Raw genomic sequence first — 19625 nt, 5'->3', positions numbered from 1 at the left:
TTTTTCAAAATTAAATGAAAGTACATAGATACATGTAAAACTTTGAAATTGCATGCCATTATAGATGATGATAAGCATAATCTGTTTTGATATTAAAGAAAATTGTCTAAATCGAAAATGAAAATATATGAGAAAAATCTCTTGTATGAGAAAAAAGCGTAACGAGAAGGACGAAGGACAAACGGATCGAACTTCATTGCATTCGGATGCTCGAGCAACGATTAATAGCTCGAAAATTACGAATTATCTTTAGCTAAGATCAAAATGGGTTCCGCTCATGCGACCGTATTAACATACAGCATTAGCTATTCGACATGCGAACAAGTACTACGTATTCACCGTTTTACTCGGATTTCTGCATTTCTGTAGCAATTATGGCCGTACTGCTGCTACTACTGCTATCCGTATCCATTTCTTTCTTTCTTTTTTGTTTTGTTTTGATTTTCTTTTTCTCATCACGCGACAAAATCGAAGTTATTATAAATCTATCACATGATCAGCGTATAGATAGATTTGAACAAATATAATCGATATTTTTATATCGATTCGAACAGAAAGAGTAGGTTAATCCTTCTCTTAAAACGTGGAATATGTCATGATTTTATATATATATATATATATATTATATACTTTCTTTTTTAGAAGATTAGAAATATATTTTCTAATTATAGTAAAGTCTAATATAAGAAGTATGATAAATTTTAAGAGGAAAAATTTACGAGGTTTCTAAATATGAAGATTTCTAATTTCTAAATACTTTTGTTAAACGATAAAATTACATTTACCAATCGTCAAACAAAAAGTTACGAAAGATATTATAAGGAATATACATGATCTAATGATTTTTTAAAGATTTGTTGAATATTTCGGATAAATTTCTAAATGACGAAATACGTAAGAGCGATAATCGATGCGTGCGGATGCTTCCGGTTTCACCGCGTAGCACTTTTTGCAAATACATACAAAATAAGACGAGCGAACGTAACGCGATCGAACGACTAGGTTGTGCACAGGGAAAGTTTTAAGGCATTGTACCGACGCATAGACTGTAGTATATAAGGCAGAGTTTAGAAAACGAAGCGGTTCAGTCGGTGGTGGTTCACGTTAAAAGACGTGCGAAATCGAGAATGAATTTGAAGGTAAGGAAGGAAACTACATTTCTCGAGTCTAATCCTAGACCTATCGATATACTTATCGATATATATATATATGTATATATGTATATATATATCTTTTGTCTTCTGTCAGCTGGCAATTGTCTTAGCGACGTTAGTCGTATCGGCAATATGTACCGAGGAAAAAGGGAAAAAAGTGTCAATAGAGTCTAAAGAATCGGAGCCATCGGAAGATTTAACGAGAGCCGAAAAGAAGACAGAAAAACGTGGCCTGGTGCATAGCTACGGTGACCTTGGTGGTGGAGGTGGTGGCGATGGAGGTGGTGGTGGATCCTATGATCAGCACGAGCAGGTGAAAACAGTAACGGTGGTGAAGAAAGTACCGGTACCTTACGAAGTAACGAAGCATGTGCCTTATGTGGTTGAGAAACACGTGCCTTACGAGGTGAAGGTCGGTGTACCACAGCCCTATACCGTTGAGAAACATGTCCCTTATCCAGTGAAAGTCTTTGTTAAGGTACCAGTACATGTACCTCAGCCATATACCGTCGAGAAAAAGGTTCCATACGAAGTGAAGGTACCAGTGGATAAGCCCTACGAAGTGAAGGTTTATGTACCACAGCCTTATACCGTAGAAAAACATATTCCAGTACCTGTCAAGATACCAGTACCACAGCCCTATACCGTTGAAAAACATGTACCTTTCCCGGTAAAAGTAAAGATACCGGTACCACAGCCCTATCCGGTTGAAAAGCCAGTCCCATACGAAGTCAAAGTACCTGTTGATAAGCCTTATCCAGTTCCAGTACCTAAACCTTATCCAGTACACGTTGAAAAACCTTATCCTGTACCTGTTGAAAAGCCTGTGCCCTATGAAGTTAAAGTGCCTGTTGATAAACCGTATCCTGTTACCGTTGAAAAACCTTATCCTGTACCAGTCAAAGTACCAGTACCTCAACCTTATCCTGTTAATAAACCTGTACCTGTACCTGTCGAGAAACCTGTACCTTATCCAGTCAAAGTTCCGGTTGACAAACCGTATGTCGTTGAAAAGGAGGTACCTTATCCCGTCGAAAAGGAAGTACCTTATCCCGTTAAAGTTCCAGTTCCTGTACCTGTTCATGTTAAAGAGGAATCAGGGGGAGGATATGATGGTTCAGAAGGTTATCAAGGTCATTCGGGAGGTTATGGTAATTACGATTACTCCTCTCATCATGGCTGAACTTCATTTTCATTATTCTCCTTAACTTTACTATCCACATTTCCTCAAAGAATTATATCTAAGAATTACTTCGAAAACAAAAACAAAAGAAAAAAAAAAGAAAAAAAAAGAAAAAAGAAAAAAACTAGAGAATTCAATATGGATTCAATGTTCCAAAGAAAATCACTCAATCCATCGAATAATAAAGGGACAAAATACTTACTATGAAGTATGCTTTATATATGAAATAAATGAATATAATATCTAATGAAACCAACATAGAGAAAGATTAGAGAGGCTTGAATATATTTTGTATATCGAACATTTTAATAAATATTTTATCTACGTTGATGTCTTCATGTTATTTTTTATATTTGATACTTCCCTTCAGCGAAGATTATGATATAAATTATATAATAATAATAGTAATAATAATAATAATAATAATAACAACAATAGTAGTAATATTAATAATAAAAAAAATGATGGAACTTCCGGCACAAAGATAAATCGAACTTTCGAGTTGGAGTTGAAAAGATGTTTCAAGACAGACGAGTGGAGCCGAAGAAAGTATCACTTTCTCCTCTATCGAAAAAATAGCAACAGCATTTATGCACACATACACATATAAATGCAAATACATAAATACACGTATTCGACGAATCATACTCGAATGCTCGTACATAATATATGCATCAACTATAACTATGAACAAACTGGAACGTAAGATCGCATCTCCTCGTCGATTTCCTTTTGTCGAAACATGCAAATCGTTATATTTTTATAATATATGAGTGAAAGTAGATCGATGATTTATATGTATGTATTTCATCGCTTGAAAAGTGATTGTAAGACTTATTTAGAACGTTTAACACTTCGTACAGACTAGTAACTTTAGTATCTTTATGTTTCTATTCATATCTAATGATCGTAATTTGTAACTATATAATTCATCTTCGGAATTGTAAATTCAATTGATAAAAATTGTTCTTTTACGTTTCTATTCAAATTTAATGATCGTATTTGTAACTATATAATTCATCTTTAGAATTAAATTTAATTGAAATTAACGAGTGAAATATTAGTTTGAAAATCGTTAAGATAAATTATAAATGTGCCCTAATACTGACCTAATGTCTGATTATTGCTTGATAAATACAATTTTTATGGATCTTTTATTTGAACTAAGTTTATAATATGAACTGATATAATTAACAACACATGCATACATGTACGACAGTAATGTGTTAAAAGAAATATATCGTCAAAAATCAAAAATTACAAAATGAAAAGAACGTCATTATTTGGTTTATGTTGATACTCTATAGTACAATAATATACACACACACACACACACATATGAGCGTTACATGATATTATAGAGGGTCAATAATTGTCATAAGTAATATTTTGACGTAATAGAAGATAGAAGATAGACTTACGAGAATGAAAGGTAAAAACGATTCTCGATTAAGGAATCGGCTTTCCCGCTAAATTATCGAATTAATTAATTTCTTCTTACGTCTTGTAACTCGTCGTTGGAAAACGATGTATTTTTTCAAAACGGCATCCATTAGTAGCAGAAGCGAATGAACTCTTTCGTGAAAGTAAAAAAAATCGCGACGATTCCACCATGCGTGAATTATGGCCGTGTGCGAACTCTTTCCTAGCTCGTTCTCGGTATATCGTTCGCTTCCGCTTTTCTACATCGAGTCTCTGTAATAACTAGGAAGAAACTTTCTCGTTTAAGTTTTATCCTTTGAATTTTATTTATATAAATAGATATTATCACAAAACTATCTATTAACTAATGTCTATCTATTAAGCTAATAATATTAATAATAATATCAGCTATTAATATAAAATATTTAATATATCATAGCAGATGTAGTTATTATAATATAATCAACATATGTAGCTAATACTATTGACGTTAATACGTCACATGTGTGCATTTAAGAGTTGTTTAACTTTTAGTTAATGACTCCAAAAAAAGAATAATTCAATGTGTTTCCGACATGAGTATAGTAAAGTCAATGACTCGATCCATAGTGAAAGCAAGCTAGTAATGGCATGTTCAAAATTGTCCAGATCGTTTTGCGCCTCTTGAACGTTGTCGCAATAAAAGACAGATAACGGTCTTAATTGCGATCGTAAACGACATTGCTCGCTTTAACTCTCCCTTTTCTAATCGTCTCGAATCACGCTTGTTTCCCAACTAAGACGTTTCTGTTCGATATTCTTATTAAGAAATCAATAATAGATGATTTTAGCTTTCGCTTGGTTAAAAAGATCAAACTTTTAGTAGTTTGACTGATAAGGGACGCATTGAAAGAAAGAAAAAGATAGATAGATCTGAGAGATAATAAGAGAGAGGGGAGAGAGAGAGGGGAAGAGGAAGAGGAAGAGAAAGAAAGATGAAGAGGGTGGTGAGAAGCTTAACGTCCTTATCCAAGTCGATAAATGGTGGTGGTGTCAGTGGCGTGAAGCGAAGGCAATTATCGTAGCGAAAGTTGAACGCAATGGAGAGGAGGTCGGGCAAGGATGGATTCGGGTCGGGGTAACGGCGTTGCTGCTCCAGGATCGGGTGTGAGGTTGAGTGTTTGGCGTCTGATATGACAGGGTTAGCTCCCTAGGGATTCTCAGAGACTCAAATGGGACTATCCTCCCTGCTTTCCCCCCTTCTCTCCTCGTCGCAGTTAATTACAGAGTCCTTCTACCAGAGAGTTCGACCTTCTCCATTTCCTTCCTTCCGTCTATGCTAGTTATAAGAGAGAGAGAGAGAGATAAATAGATATAAGGAAGCTTTTCTTTGATCATCTATTCTTCTTCGTCTTCTCCTCTTCTAAGTTTCATTTTTAAAGATACAAAATGAAAGTTTTAATTAACATTCAAAGTCGAAATATCTTTATACTATCTATTATCTTTATCGATTCATCATTTTAACATGAAATTCTTATAAACTCTAATTCATATTTGACTATATTTTCTGTAAAATTTCTCACGTGTATATACTTCGCATGACGGTCGATTCATTTCTGACAGTAATACCAGACTAGAAGTTTAGTGCGCATGACACGTTTTCAACAGAGAATGACAGAGAGTTACAGGAGATATGTACGTATTTTAAGAGAGTCTACCACGATGAATGGCCGGTGAGAGAGGGATTCCCCCGTGGGAAACCGAGCGAGCGAATCGTACTGGGATTGAACGCTCGAAATGGAATAATATCCAATAATCCGGGAGCCAAGGGATAAAAAGGGAGGACGTTTTATCGGGACATCGCAGCGGCGTACCGAGCGTTCACTATGCTTCCACCCATTTTCGTCGAGCTCTCTCACTTTACTCGTCTTCTCTACCTTCCTCCTACCTCACAACCCATTCTATCTATCTATATCTCTCTCTCTCTCTCTCTCGCTCACTTTAGTTCCCTTGTCTCTTGCAAACCGAGCAAAATTAATTATTGATTTCGGATACGCGCATTCACAGCAGGCGCTTTTAATCGAAACCAAACCACCCATCGCGACAGCATAACTATACCTACCTACCTACCTACCTACCTATCTATCTATCTACCTACCTACCTACCTACCTACCTACCTACCTACCTACCCTACCTCTTCTCTTTCATGCGAATCCATCTCTCCAAATTTCACTGGGATATATCGGATATCGGTTTTTGCTCAAAACTTTTCTCCGTGATAAAACTCTACTCGTCAATATCATTCTCAAATTTAATATAATATTGAAACATTTCTTTTTTTTTTTTTTTATGAATAACTAAGATCTTTCTTCTTCGTTTGAGAATAATATTCTTATGAAGATTTGCATTTGAGAAAACAAATGTTTCAGATTGACACTCGTTGATGTTGAATATTAAGCGTTTATTATTTTATTAAAGATATAGGATACTGGAGACAAAATTAGGATGGTATTATTCGTTTATGGATACTGATGGTCTAAGGACAGGAGTAGTACTGCTATCGGATCTGGATTTCATAGAATCTTCTCTCGATGTTGGTAAATCGTCGATCAACTAGATAAAATAAAATGTATAATGGGAGTAGGAAAACAAGGATGTGGAATATTTCTTTGTAAAGAAAAAAAACTACGCTTATTCGATCCTTCTCTTATATTAATCTTTTCGAAAAAGAAAAAAAAGTATATAAGAAAATTTTGCTTAGCATAGAAACACACATACCAAATATAAACTGTAAATACAACTCCAGCATTACTTGCATATAAATGCATTTCTTTCAACTCATAACAATTTGTTAATATACTTTAAGTATCTTATGCAATGTCTTTAATCACCTCTTGCAATTCTGCCTTAGTAAACATGTGAAACAGTTGTCCTGGTGTCATTGTCATCACCTCGATGTTAGTGTCGTTTAATTTTTCTTCCATAACTTGCTTCAGTATTGTCAATGCTGCCTTTGTTGCTTCTTTTAATGTCATGGACTGTGAAGTAAACAGAAATATAATGAGACTTAATGTAAACTGATACTTTGCATGAATAAGTTGTTTCCAACCTTATGATATACTTCTTGAAGATTTTGCTGGGCACCTTCGCTTCCAGAACCGATAGCCTTCGCATCGAATTGAACAAAGGTTCCCGATGGATCCATATGATACAATTGTGGTCCTTTCTCGTCTATACCCGCGAATAACATTGCTACCCCAAAAGGTCTAGACATTGCACTTCCATCATCATCGCTATCTCCAAATTGTATGGCTAAGTTCGACACAGCTTGAGCCGTTGATTCCACTGTCATTCTTTCGTTGTAAACAAACCAATGATTTTGGCATTCGACACGAGCACGATCTATCATGGTCCTAGAATCAGCCATCAAACCAGATGCTGCGCAACCTATATGCTTATCTATTTCAACAATTTTTTCCACTGTCGTTGGTTCCATTAATGGAGAAGTTATACGTTTCTCAACGGCCAGGATTACACCTTCATTTGTGGCAATTCCAATTGCTGTAGAACCAAGCTTTATGGCCTCAATGGCATATTCAACCTGAAATAATCTCCCCTCTGGAGAAAATGTATTTACACCTCGGTCATATTCAGAACGTGTTAGAAACATCTGAAAAGAAATAATATTAATTAAAAACTATGTTAAAATGTATCAGTTATAAAGAGAAATTTAATTTATAATTGAAGCATTCATCTATTCATCGGTATAAAAAGTGAGGTTAATCAATACCATAATTGTATAAACAATAAAATGATTCGGTCATAAAAAATATTGTATCATTATTTTGACAATAATCATATTGAAATAAATATAAATACATAAATAACGATACAATTATAATGTAAGAATTGTAAATGATATATTACGTTATTAGGTTAATGAAGAATGACAGGGCAAAATGAAAATGACTATTACTCGGTTAAGGCAAATTGGAAAAGTGATAAATGTATTTTTAATTATTTATTCTATTTAATTTTATTTACCGTTATAAATATTACCACTTTTATATTAAAAAATAAAATGAATACACTTCGCAATCAACTTGTCACGAACGCTGGTTACTACTACGTCACCGAAGCAATGAGTTGAATAAAATGGCGGGGATGGATCTCAGTATCGTCGCTTCAACATTAAGTACCCTGTTGAAATAATCCAACTGAATTTTTTCGGTATCAATGTAATAATTTTATTTTACTATTTAAAAATATAATTATAAATATAATTCATATTCAACAATATTATAACATTTCAACAATATGTTTTCATATATTCATATATAACACTTTTATAGGGATATACTCATAATAAAGTTTATATATAATAATATTGTTCATTTAAGTATTAAAAGGCCCAAGTTTTGCTCTAAATTAAACAATAATATGTTTAATAAATATATTTAAGAACTATTGTCAGGTATGTTTGGTAAAATATATCAATGGGATCATTGGAATAATTTTAATACGTGTTGTAGTCGCTAGGTGTGTTACTATCGCGATTATATACAATACAACACAACATGGCGTCTGTAGTTTAATCGGACTTTAGGTTACGTTTTGTCTACACGAGATAATTCCCGATGGAATCCAGTAGTAAAACTGAATCCACTCCTAAACAAGCAATGGTGTATATTTGTGGAGGTACATTATGCTTATTTATATATATTTTTTTATTAATCTTCTTCATAAATATTGGCCAAAAACATTGTTTAATTATTAACCTAAAAATTAGTATTTTTACCATAATGCAATTTTCATTATTCTCTTGATTGTTTTTATTATTTACTAGTTACGAAAGTGAAATAAAAATATAAAAATATTTATTTATTATTATATTATAATACTGGCAATATAATTTATGTTTATAGAATGCCATCATGATAATGAAATTCGTCCTAGAGATCCTATTCGATGCAGAGAATGTGGCTACAGAATTATGTACAAAAAACGTACAAAACGATGTATCCTTTTTTGCTATTACTTAAAGAAAAGCAAGATTTTATGTTAATGATATTTGTTCCTTAATAGCTAACTTTAGTGGTCGTGTTCGATGCACGCTGATGATTACTGTACAGCACAAAATATGTAAATATAAGCATTAAATTTTATAAGAAGAAATAACAATTAATTTATTATTGATTTATAAATAACTAATAATAATGTTTTTTACTATAAATTATAAATCATTTCATTAGAAACTTTAACTTAATCCCCATTAAACATTAGATGATTAACTCGCTATTGTAAAGATTTCTTACTAAATTAAATATGAAATTATGTTGTAATACTATGATAAATAGAAAAATATTAATTTTTTTATTTTTTTTTTAATTTAACAAGTAATAATAAAATTTTATAAAACTTATAGATATGGTTGCCACCCACAAAATAAACGACACAAATTAAATGGATCACGTGCTTGTTGTATAAGTTGTTCGACTTGCCCAGGTACACTAAATACTAAACCTTCTTCTATACCTTGCAATTTTTGTTCTATCCTTAAGAGTGCCCTTTCTGCAGTTTTATTCGTTTTGCTATGATCTATTAAAAAAAGAAAAATTATTGGAAGAATATATTTTGCTAGTACAGATGTAGTTAGTGAATATATATTTATAGAAATAAAATTCGTCTAATACCTTCATCATCTTCAGAAGACATTGCTGTATTACCAGTTTGAAAAGTATATGCTTTTGCAGGAGTTATAGCCCATGTAAAAAGAGGGTCATAAAGAAGTACTTGAAGCAATGTTATAATTATTTGTCTTTGATCTCGTAATACTGTCAATATTTCCTCACAACCTCTTCTCATAATACCTTCCACACCTGAGATTCCCATTGCGGCTTCAATGTCTCTTGTGAGACGAAATGGTACAGTTTCAGGTAGTGGTAGAACTTTACCTTGTTCAAATGCTATGCCTGTTTAAAATTTGAATCAATCTGTTACAATTGTACAATCCATTCTATAGTATATTTTCACTGTAATATATTATGCATATAATTTTTACCAAAATCTATATGAATCACTTCTCCAGTCATCTGATCCATTAATATATTACCAAGATGCCTATCTCCTAAACCTAATATATATCCTGCTATAGAAGTTGTTGCTACACTGGAAAAATAAATTATAATATCTTATTAATATTAAATGAACATGAACTTTGTAATATTATGAATTCATTTACCTGCGTGTATAAGCTGATCGTTTCTCGTACCACGTTTCAGGCGATGGATATTTTTCAATAAAGAAATGATGAAAAGCTGGACGCATATGTCTACAGCATTCTAAAAACTGTTGTAGCTTGACATCGTTTGATTTTTTTGAAACTTCCTAAAATTGTATACGTTATTGTTATTTATTTTCAAAAGTAAAATGTATATGTAAATGTGAAATATTCCATAATCTTACGTCCATCTTTTTTCTACACATTAATGCAGTATAATCATGTGGATTATATTTTTTATGAACACCAGAAATTCCATCGCTACCTATTAATATAGTTGCAATAGGCATTGTATTATGGCACCATTCTAATATACCTGATCTTTGTGTTAACGGTACTACCTGAGGAATAATAGATAGATACATATAATAAAAGTTCAATTTAAATATAATTATATATATATATATATATAGTTTACCTTGTATGTTCTAATTTTCAATTTACGTCGTTTCGCTTCTTTACTCATTTCAAAAAGTCTATTCATTACATTAAAAACTTGTTGCATTACAGCATCTTGTCGTAAATCATCTTTTCCCTGTAGTAAGAATAATTATTAATTACATTTTTAAGTTTAATCTAGAGATACGTGTGTATTTTATAATTGAGTACAACCTTCAGTAATTGTTGTCTTTGTATGCCATCACTACCAACACAAATAATCTTTTTGGGAGCATTCACACCTCCAACATTCTCATAGGTATCAAAGTATTTAACAATACTAATTATGTCATTGTAATTTCCACTGCATCTAACATCAACGGCTAAAGTAGGTACAAATATATTGGAAAAATCTTTGATCTTGAAAATTTTTTGACCAGTAGGTATTTTAAATGACGTACCACCTGCATATATAATTATAAGTGCTAATTAGAAATGAATATAAATTCTTAAGTTTTAGTTTATACGATTTGAAATTGAAAAAAGATATACTTACGTTTACATTTATCATTAGTTTCATAATTAGCTAGCATTACCAAAGAGTGAGATAATATTTCCATTTCTTGAATAATACAAGATACTTTCGACGAAGTTAATTGTTTCAGAAGCCTTTTAGCACCCAATATTCTGGGTTCTTCTTCTAATTTTTTATTTTTTTTAGTTTTAAGGAATTCATAATCACCATATAAATTTTTTAATGCCAATAGCACAGGTAACGTGTGATGTGGATGATCCAATGCACAACGCTCTAATGTTTTATTTATTTTGAGAGAAAATTCATCAGATACGTTGTTCATGTGTGCTGCCAATTGTGGCACAAGTGGTAAAAATTTATATGATGGTATCTTATTTAAATTGTCTTCTAGTAATTTATTTACCTCTTTATTCTTCGCATTCTCAAGCCAAAGAGCAATCAATCGAAATACTAAAAGATTGTAATCTTCACTCTGGCATAATGTTATTAAATAATATCTAGAAATAAAAATATAGAGAATAGTCAAATATTAGTCTGTCACATACACAACACTTCAAGAAATAATTTTTTGTATACACACCGTACTGCTATTAAAAGATAGTTGTTTTTCTCCTTTTCAATATTTTGTAGTTCAGCAGTATCATTCGTATTCTGTTTTTGACTAAGTATCATTGCTCTTTTAATATCTGTATCTTGCAATGTTGAGTCATATTTGACAGCAGCACTACACGAATATTCTACACATTTTTTCAAACTTTTAAATTGAGGAGATCTCATATACATTTTAACATGTTCAAATTGAGCATCTGCAAATCTAGCCAAGGCAACTTGTGTGTCATGTACATTTTTGGTAACATCAGACGTTTTGCTTTTTATCGACTTACTTATTTTTATTGATTCTTGATAATAATTTTCTATGACGGTCTATAAATTACAAAAACCTGTTAATATAAAAATTTTACTTATCAATATAATCGTGATTATTACCTGAGGATTTTCAGATTTTGTTTCAGCCATCCAGTTTCCATAAATGCGAAGAACATGGGCTTGCAAAGCCGGATCTATAGATTTTCTATGAATTAATTTACGTAAAAGATATCGACTGATTTCATAATCATTTCTTTTCCATGCCAATAGAGATTCTTGATAATCCAACAAATCAATAAATTTTGAAGGTACTTCATTTTGTTTTGCTAAGGTGCCTATAATAAGGGAAAAAAAAAAAAAAAAAGGAAAACCATACGAAGAGCACTTCCGAATAATTATTATATGCCTTATTATACATACCTAACGCACGTGCAGCTATTTGTAGATGTCCTTGATTTCGCGCAATTTCAGCAATTTTTATATGCGTACCGACAAGTTCATCTTTGATAATAGAATTATTACACAATGTATCATTTATTTGATACATAATAGATCTTTGCGTCAATATTGGCTCAGTGTATTGAAACTCGTTAAAATTTGTGATGTCACATTGCTGCCACTTTTGCAGAACTTTAGAATAATCCTCAGGTTTTGTTGAACATAGTTCTTCTATTTCGGAAAGCATTTGAAGTTGTGTTAATTTCCCATAAATTTCTTTATTACACTCTGCAACATAAATTTGTTAAATTATAAAATATAAAACTTAAGACAATGCATATGTATATTGCTATGTATCTCTTACCTAAGTTAATGTTAGATAGAGCTTTCATTATGCACACTCGTGCACACTTGATTGCATTTTCTACGCCCGATTCATCTTTTTCATGAAAACATCTTAATGCATAGAAGTGATACAAATAATAGTCAGATTCGGATAGTTTTAACTTCATATTGTTTTCGCATAGGGATTGCATAATTTGTGGAAATATTGATATATCCCAATTACTAAGTCGCCATGCACATTCCAATTGAATATCATTACTCATTTCTTTGGTAGATGTACTCATTGTAGATATATAATGTCCCAATAAATAATGAAATCCTAATTGTTGCAATGCACTGATCATCTCTGTAAAAAAAAATGGAATGTTTTGATTGGTTAAAAATTATTTGATAATATAATATAATATATATGTCTATTGGATTACCTTCAATAGCTGTTTTATTGCCAGAAGATAGTTCTATATCTTTTATAAGTAAAACTTTATCCCACTCGTGCATTTGTATATAATGTTGAACGCGTGAGAAACTATCTTGCAAATGTGAAGAGCCACAACCGCGAATAGCGTCTGGATCACCGATTTTGGAGGAGGCATCTCTAAGAATATTTTGTAACATTCTTCCTAATACAGGTTCACATTCATAGGCATAATCAATTTTGGTAACTGTACTAAAATCACGAGGTTCTATCAATAATGATTCACAAGATAGTTCTGCATAAAGGATAGCAGTAAAATATGCCGAACAATATTGAGCAGCTTTGGCTATGTATACAAAGTCCAATTCTAAAGGAATGTTTTCAACTGCTTGAGTCCTAATGAAATTGACTAAATTCAGCATAAAATATACTATATTACGATCACAGTGCAATTGAACATATTGCGATGAATGAAGTAGACCATGAATAGACTGATCTTTGTCATTGAAATGATAAAAAAAGAATCCATTGATACAATGAGATAGTGCAATTGCTAATTCTTTATTAATGTACGTTATTAGAAACATGATTCTTGGTAGTATTAATTCGCACATTTCTATGCTTAATTTGCAAACAGGTATTAAATCTTCAAGGTAATATCCAGAAAAACATTCAATAATATTGCATGTGATTTGTACAATCCATTCAGCATAAGGAATATTTGATGTCTCTATCCAAATAGGATTATCCTTCTTAATATATTTATTACAAGCAATTGTATCAAGGGTTATTTTATTCTTGTTGAGATTTTTTACTTCATGTATAAATGGACGTATATAATCCAAACGTAATGGAGATCTTGAACGATCAATTGACATTTGTCGTATTGCTTTGGAATTCTTTTTATCTAAAATTTGTTGTCCCCATGTAGATGACAGTATCATATCTAAAGCATTAGCACTAGCTATACGAAGTTCGATTTCATTATCAACTAAAAATTCCGTTAGTAATGTTACTATCTCGTACGTTAACGTATTGCTTATGTCTGCGTTCTCCTTTAGATAACTTTTTCTATTATAAAGAATTGTCGTTCCCAAATCAATAGGACCTAATTGTCCCAGACACTTTGTAGCTTCTATTGAAATGGCCTGATTAGATTTAATAATGTCCAATAATCTGCATACCAATTGATGTAGTAAATTATAATTTTTGATACAACTATTGTCAAGTTTATTGTACAGTTCTTGTAATTCATCTCTTCTGGTTGATAATTGAAGCTTTAAATGTGCTATGCTTTCCACGTTACAGTTTACAATCTTTTGATTCGTCGCATTTAAAAAGTGTTGAATTTCTTCCTCCAAATTACGCTTCATTCTATCTTTATATCTCAGGGAATTATATACATTCAATATTTTTTGAAATTTTGGCTGATTAGGAAATGTATTTAATTTTGCTATTGCATTGCTAAACAATTCTTTCTGTTCAATCATCAAGTACTCAAGTAGCTCTATGGCAATGGGTGTTTTTTCCAATTGAGCAATAGGAACTAAAATAGTAACATAATAATTCAAATTTTCTTCAATTTCTGCACGTCGTTCAGGTAAAATGTATTTCAAAAATATGTGAAAATATTTACAGGCTATTTCTGACAGTATATCAATGTTCTCTTTGATAAAGTGTATCAAACTATAACTAATTTCTCTGATAAGATATATCGATATTCCATCGAAATGATTAAATTTTGATCCTTCCATTATTACGGTGCAAAAATAGATATACTGATGTAATGCCTTTAATTTGTATTCGGTAAATTTCATGTCATAAATATTTTTCACTAAGTTCATCAATATCTTCTGTAATTTATTTATTCCTTTGGTTGCTAAATAATATTGCAATGATTTAGAGGAAACGAAATTTTCTTCTATATACTGTAGACAATTGTTGACATCAGTTTTACTCAAAACAGGTGGATTAGCATTTGGAAATTTATATTGTAATTGAAACATTTGATGAAAATGTTTCTCATCGTGCAATCTCGTAATAATACTTACAATAACTTTGTCAAAATTAATTTTAAACAAATTAGAAAAGGTATCGATTGTTTCAAAGTTCTCTTGATTTAACATCAATTCGTGAAGCATATCATTTGCGCGTTTAGCATCGATAGGATTTTTTTGACAACCTTGACAAATCAAAGAAAGCAACCATGTTAAGACTTGTGGAAAAATATTATCAAAAACATCTTTGAAATTGTACCCAACGCAAGTACAAAGTTGTTTTGCATTCGTGACATTGAAATTTTGGATTTCAGTGAACACTATAATATTAATGTGTGCCTTATAAAATTCCACTTGAGATTCATATTGAGTCAATTCCCATGGAAATGTTTGCATGGTATGACACGCCTTCAACCAATGCGATAACATATGAGCCAGATTATCATCATTTGGTAAGACATGATGTTTCGTTAGCTTTCTTATACTATGCAATAACTTTTTGACCGTTTTCACTTTTACACGTTTATTCTCGACTAATCGTAATATTGCTACTAATGCACTGCTTTGAAGTGTACTAGAAGTACAAATAATAGTTGCTAATATTAACAATGCACTTGCCGTTCTAGTTTCTATTTCGTCCGTTTCGTTATTATAACTTTTCATTTCAATGGATAGTAAATTAATAGCAGCATTTTTCAATTTCTCAAAAAAGGAAAGCTTCCTTTCATATTCTATACATTTTGAAAAATATAATTTTTGCATACATTTAACTGCCTTCAATCGTAATATATAAAGAGAATTTTGCATATATGTTAATAAATTTTCAATGATAAGCCATAACTTGTACTGATACTGAGCATACTGTTTATGCCTCATTAATAATGGTTTGATTTCAATGATTCTTGCAAGACATTCCAAGAAATCAATGTGTACGATCGGTCCAAACCTCATATTATTAAGAAGCTTACAAAAATCAGAAATGGTATCCATTATTACAATTAGATCATAATCATAGTTGGCAGTGTATTCGATAAAATAAGGTAGAACTTTGAGTACATATCGTACATACTTTTCATCTTCCTTACATTTTTGAAATAAATCCAATAGAAATGAAACTGGAGCATCTTTGTACTTTTCATGTAGTACCTTTTTGTCGCATTCCGTGAATGTTTCCAGCACTATCATTGCCATTTTAAAGTCTACTGCAAATGAGAAATCATAATTATCAATGGTCATCAGATTGCTCATTAAATCCAATTGAATTTTTGATCTTTCTTTTCCTGTATTCATGCAACAAAATAATGTCAAAGTTCTTATAGTTTTTATTCTGATAATATTCAGACTATGTATATCATTGTTCTTGTCATTTATTTGATCTTTATTCGAAGGTTTATTTTTACTTTGAAATACATCAAAGTTATCGTTGTAACGGCGAACTTCGTGATAAGAGAAATTATTCTCATCTTCAATATTAAGTAAGTCAAATAAATTTCTTAATATATCTGCAGTCGACAAAGAAATAATGATCCTTGTCATGTCTGTATATGCGGGACGAAACGTTTCGTATAAAATGAGAAACGCTTTCGTTATATCGATGAAATATTTATGATTATTTTTGGACAATTTAATCGTCTCTAATAATTCGTAAGCATGCTGCAAACAATCCTTTATTGCAGACATAATAAAGTCTATTTCAGTATCTTCCATCAGTATATTCATTTTTTTCACGGTAGTCGCAACTTTACCTGCAAGTGTAATTTTCATTACTATCGTTCGTATATCATTGTTTTCATTCTTTTTATCGATAATATCATGCAAATACTCCTTCAAAATTATAAGAACATCTTTCAAATCTATCGTATTTACGTTTGCTTTGGCAAGCGACACTTGTAAATGTTGTTGCGAAACAACAGTCTCTGTTTTCACCTTTGTGAGTAAATTAATTTCAAATGTTAATGCTAAATTACACGTTTCTATATTTTTATAAGATAAGGATTGTGGATAATCGTATAGAAATTCCTGTAAATAAGACTTCTCACGAACGGGTGAAGTCAATCCAGATGTTTTAAACGTTGTATTATTTTCATGAAAGAATTTCACTGGAATGCCAATCAATACATTACACAAACTTTCAATGAACATTGTCGAAGGAACTTTAAACCATGGCGTGTTTAATAACCACTCTATGAAACGTAATTTAACAGAGCGTGTATTTAACATTGACGAATGTAAATTTGTATTGAACATTGGTACATCGTCCGGTAAAGGTGTGTGTTCGCAACATAATATTAATGTTTGCAAACTATTAGGAGACCATCTGATCGTTTGAGACATATATAAAGCAAAAAGTGAATTTGTATTTCTCATCTTTCCATATTTTATAAAACACTGAGCAAGTCTATGCGCAGAGATCTCACTTTGATTAGTGTTAAGGGATCTGTAAAATAAATAATAAAAAGGTGAATATTAAATGTCTGATGAAGTCAACAAAGAGCAAGCTATTACTCTTACATATTACTCTTACACTCAATTCAATGAATGATTCATTCAATGTAATACAACAATTAATTAAATACCTTAAAAGATTATCCCATATGTTATACCAATGCACATTCGAAGCATGTTGCACCTTTTCAGAATTTGAGCCATTCAAAAATAATTGTTCTATTTCCATAAGAACAGTACAAAAGTTATATAAACTGTCAATAACTTTAACATATTTAGACGAGTGCGTTAAGTAAGTATCCAATATTTTTAAAAGAGATATAAAATCATCCGATTGTAATCTTTTAGGATATTTTGCGAATAGTACTGTTAAGATTTGAATCATAGGCCATGCTTCCTCCACATCATCATGATCTATCATATCAACTGGACTACTAATGGAGGTGCATCTTCGTTTGACTGGTTGCGAGTAAAGTTCAGTAGAATTGTACAGTCCCCAAATAGTACCAGGATTTTGAAGCACTTGATTGAATACTTTAGAAAAATTATACAAATTGATTATTCTTCATTAAGTAATATAACGTATAATATTTTATTATAAATAAATGAAGGAGTACCTTCGCTTGCAAACTGGAGAAAATGTTTGGATAATGTTCCTTTCTTAGAATCTTTCAAAATAATTTCATACATGCTTCGAAGTATACTATTCCATGTAGACCAATTACAAGCAAATGCTCCATCATTTTCTCGATGAACTCCTTTAGGATGATGAATTTGTACAAATAGCAGCATGAACTTGTATTTTTCATCATAGCTATTTAAATTGAATATTTTTGGCAAAATATCTTCGCTAAATTGACAAAGCATTATTCTATTTTCAGTTGCGATTTGATGACACATTGTATTAGTCAGTTTGTAAGCAGACTCTTCCATCTGCTCGAGAATCTTAGAGTCTGACAAAATATTTGCTGTAATAACAAATGATATAAATACAACGGAGACAAAAATTGTTTAATCTAAAAAGTTATTAATCATATAAGGTATTACCTAAAAATGGTAATAATTTTTTAACTTCTAATGATAAATCCGTATACATGTATGCATGTTGTATTATCGTTTGAATGGTATCTATTACAACACACTTGTTGATAGACGCATCGTTGTACAAATTGACACATGCTCTTAATAATTCCTCCCATTGCTCTGAAGATATATTTATTTGGTATAACCGGACTGGAATTATGTAAGTAGTTAATATAGTCAGATAAGTATTGCAATAAGACAAATATTTTCTATTCTGCAATATCTCAAGCACCCGTTGTATTAAACCATTGCATTTTAACGTCAATGTTCTGGATTCATGAGAATAACGTATGGTATTTAACAAAACGGCACAAGTGGTTCGTCTTTCGTTATTAGATTTATTCACATCTTTCGTGGCAAGTCTGTCAGCTTCCTGATAAGAAAAACAAAAAAAAAAAAAAAAAAAAAGAAAGAAAAAGAGAAAAAAGTCCAAACACAGTACGATACGGATACATTAAAATAAAATTATTAAGCAAATGTAGTACCTACGCATAAAATTAATTTATGCACGATAATAAAAATGTTCCACCAACTGACAGTTGCATTGTTGTTGTCTTCAGAATGTTTACTTATTTCATTAATTATCTCTTTACTCTCGTAAAGTTCCGATAATAGTAAAATAGATTTCTGAATATAAAGAAAAATCATGTATATCTTTGTTGCATATGTTCTTAAAAGATATAATAATCAGATTCGTTTACCTTTTTATCCGTTACTTTCGTACTATCGGCAAGCTGAGCAATAGCGATTACTTTTTCCAAAAGACGCGACATTTTCATTACGCGTATGATGAAAAATCACATTTGACGAACTATTTTGACAAAGAGAATAATATCACATTGAGTAATGTTATTACAACGGAGACATTTGTAATCGCGCCCTTACTTAGATCTGACGTTAGCTACCTTTCAATCGATTAAAATCGAGAAATTTAATTAATTATAATATTAATATTTCAAATTAGATATGACAAAAATATATCGGAATGAATTCAAAATATAAAATAGTGCAATATTTATGTTGAGCTAGAAAAAATAGGAGACTACATTTTTCCAAGAAGACGATTTTTTATTATTCCAATCTATATTTAATATTTTCTTACT

The 19625-nt window shown here is 31.3% G+C and overlaps 4 protein-coding genes across 7 annotated transcripts; 2 read left to right on the top strand and 2 right to left on the bottom strand.

The window, feature by feature from the left end:
• The first annotated feature begins 613 nt into the window (after positions 1-613).
• Positions 614-6306, top strand: LOC124429704 (proline-rich protein 4). The gene is made up of 2 exons (XM_046975280.1): positions 614-1139; positions 1249-6306. The coding sequence occupies exons 1-2, from the start codon at positions 1128-1130 to the stop codon at positions 2335-2337; spliced, it is 1101 nt and encodes a 366-aa protein (XP_046831236.1). The 5' UTR covers positions 614-1127; the 3' UTR covers positions 2338-6306.
• A 127-nt stretch (positions 6307-6433) lies between these two features.
• Positions 6434-7924, bottom strand: LOC124429706 (proteasome subunit alpha type-5). The gene is made up of 3 exons (XM_046975281.1): positions 7784-7924; positions 6849-7409; positions 6434-6777 (listed from the first exon to the last, which is right to left on the bottom strand). Exons 2-3 carry the CDS (start codon positions 7407-7409, stop codon positions 6610-6612), a joined length of 729 nt encoding a protein of 242 aa, XP_046831237.1. The 5' UTR covers positions 7784-7924; the 3' UTR covers positions 6434-6609.
• Positions 7925-8283: 359 nt separating this feature from the next.
• Positions 8284-9549, top strand: LOC124429707 (DNA-directed RNA polymerases I, II, and III subunit RPABC4). 2 transcript variants are annotated; one of them, XR_006943528.1, is made up of 5 exons: positions 8284-8437; positions 8665-8757; positions 8835-8881; positions 9165-9244; positions 9493-9549. XR_006943528.1 is itself a non-coding variant. In XM_046975282.1 (4 exons), the coding sequence occupies exons 1-3, from the start codon at positions 8377-8379 to the stop codon at positions 8855-8857; spliced, it is 177 nt and encodes a 58-aa protein (XP_046831238.1). In that variant the 5' UTR covers positions 8284-8376; the 3' UTR covers positions 8858-8881; positions 9165-9437. The 2 variants fall into 2 exon arrangements, 1 of the variants encoding a protein (XP_046831238.1); XM_046975282.1 differs by lacking the exon at positions 9493-9549 and having other exon boundaries at positions 9165-9437.
• On the bottom strand, positions 9094-19414 carry LOC124429703 (serine-protein kinase ATM). Of its 3 annotated transcripts, none has more exons than XM_046975279.1 (18): positions 19224-19414; positions 19008-19149; positions 18487-18672; positions 18057-18407; positions 17571-17973; positions 13008-17431; positions 12602-12928; positions 12220-12525; positions 11920-12134; positions 11513-11856; positions 10954-11429; positions 10632-10861; positions 10438-10554; positions 10205-10360; positions 9981-10126; positions 9801-9907; positions 9433-9711; positions 9094-9337 (listed from the first exon to the last, which is right to left on the bottom strand). In XM_046975279.1, the coding sequence occupies exons 1-18, from the start codon at positions 19299-19301 to the stop codon at positions 9159-9161; spliced, it is 8466 nt and encodes a 2821-aa protein (XP_046831235.1). In that variant the 5' UTR covers positions 19302-19414; the 3' UTR covers positions 9094-9158. The 3 variants fall into 3 exon arrangements, with proteins under 3 accessions (XP_046831235.1, XP_046831233.1, XP_046831234.1); XM_046975277.1 differs by having other exon boundaries at positions 18487-18895; positions 19012-19149; XM_046975278.1 differs by having other exon boundaries at positions 11920-11993; positions 18487-18895; positions 19012-19149.
• Between the last annotated feature and the right edge of the window lie 211 nt (positions 19415-19625).

This window comes from Vespa crabro, chromosome 16 (genome assembly GCF_910589235.1).
Source record: "Vespa crabro chromosome 16, iyVesCrab1.2, whole genome shotgun sequence".
NCBI lineage: Eukaryota > Metazoa > Arthropoda > Insecta > Hymenoptera > Vespidae > Vespa > Vespa crabro.
The sequence above is the reverse complement of the archived record's forward strand: the minus strand, read 5'-3'. Positions and strand labels throughout refer to the sequence as shown.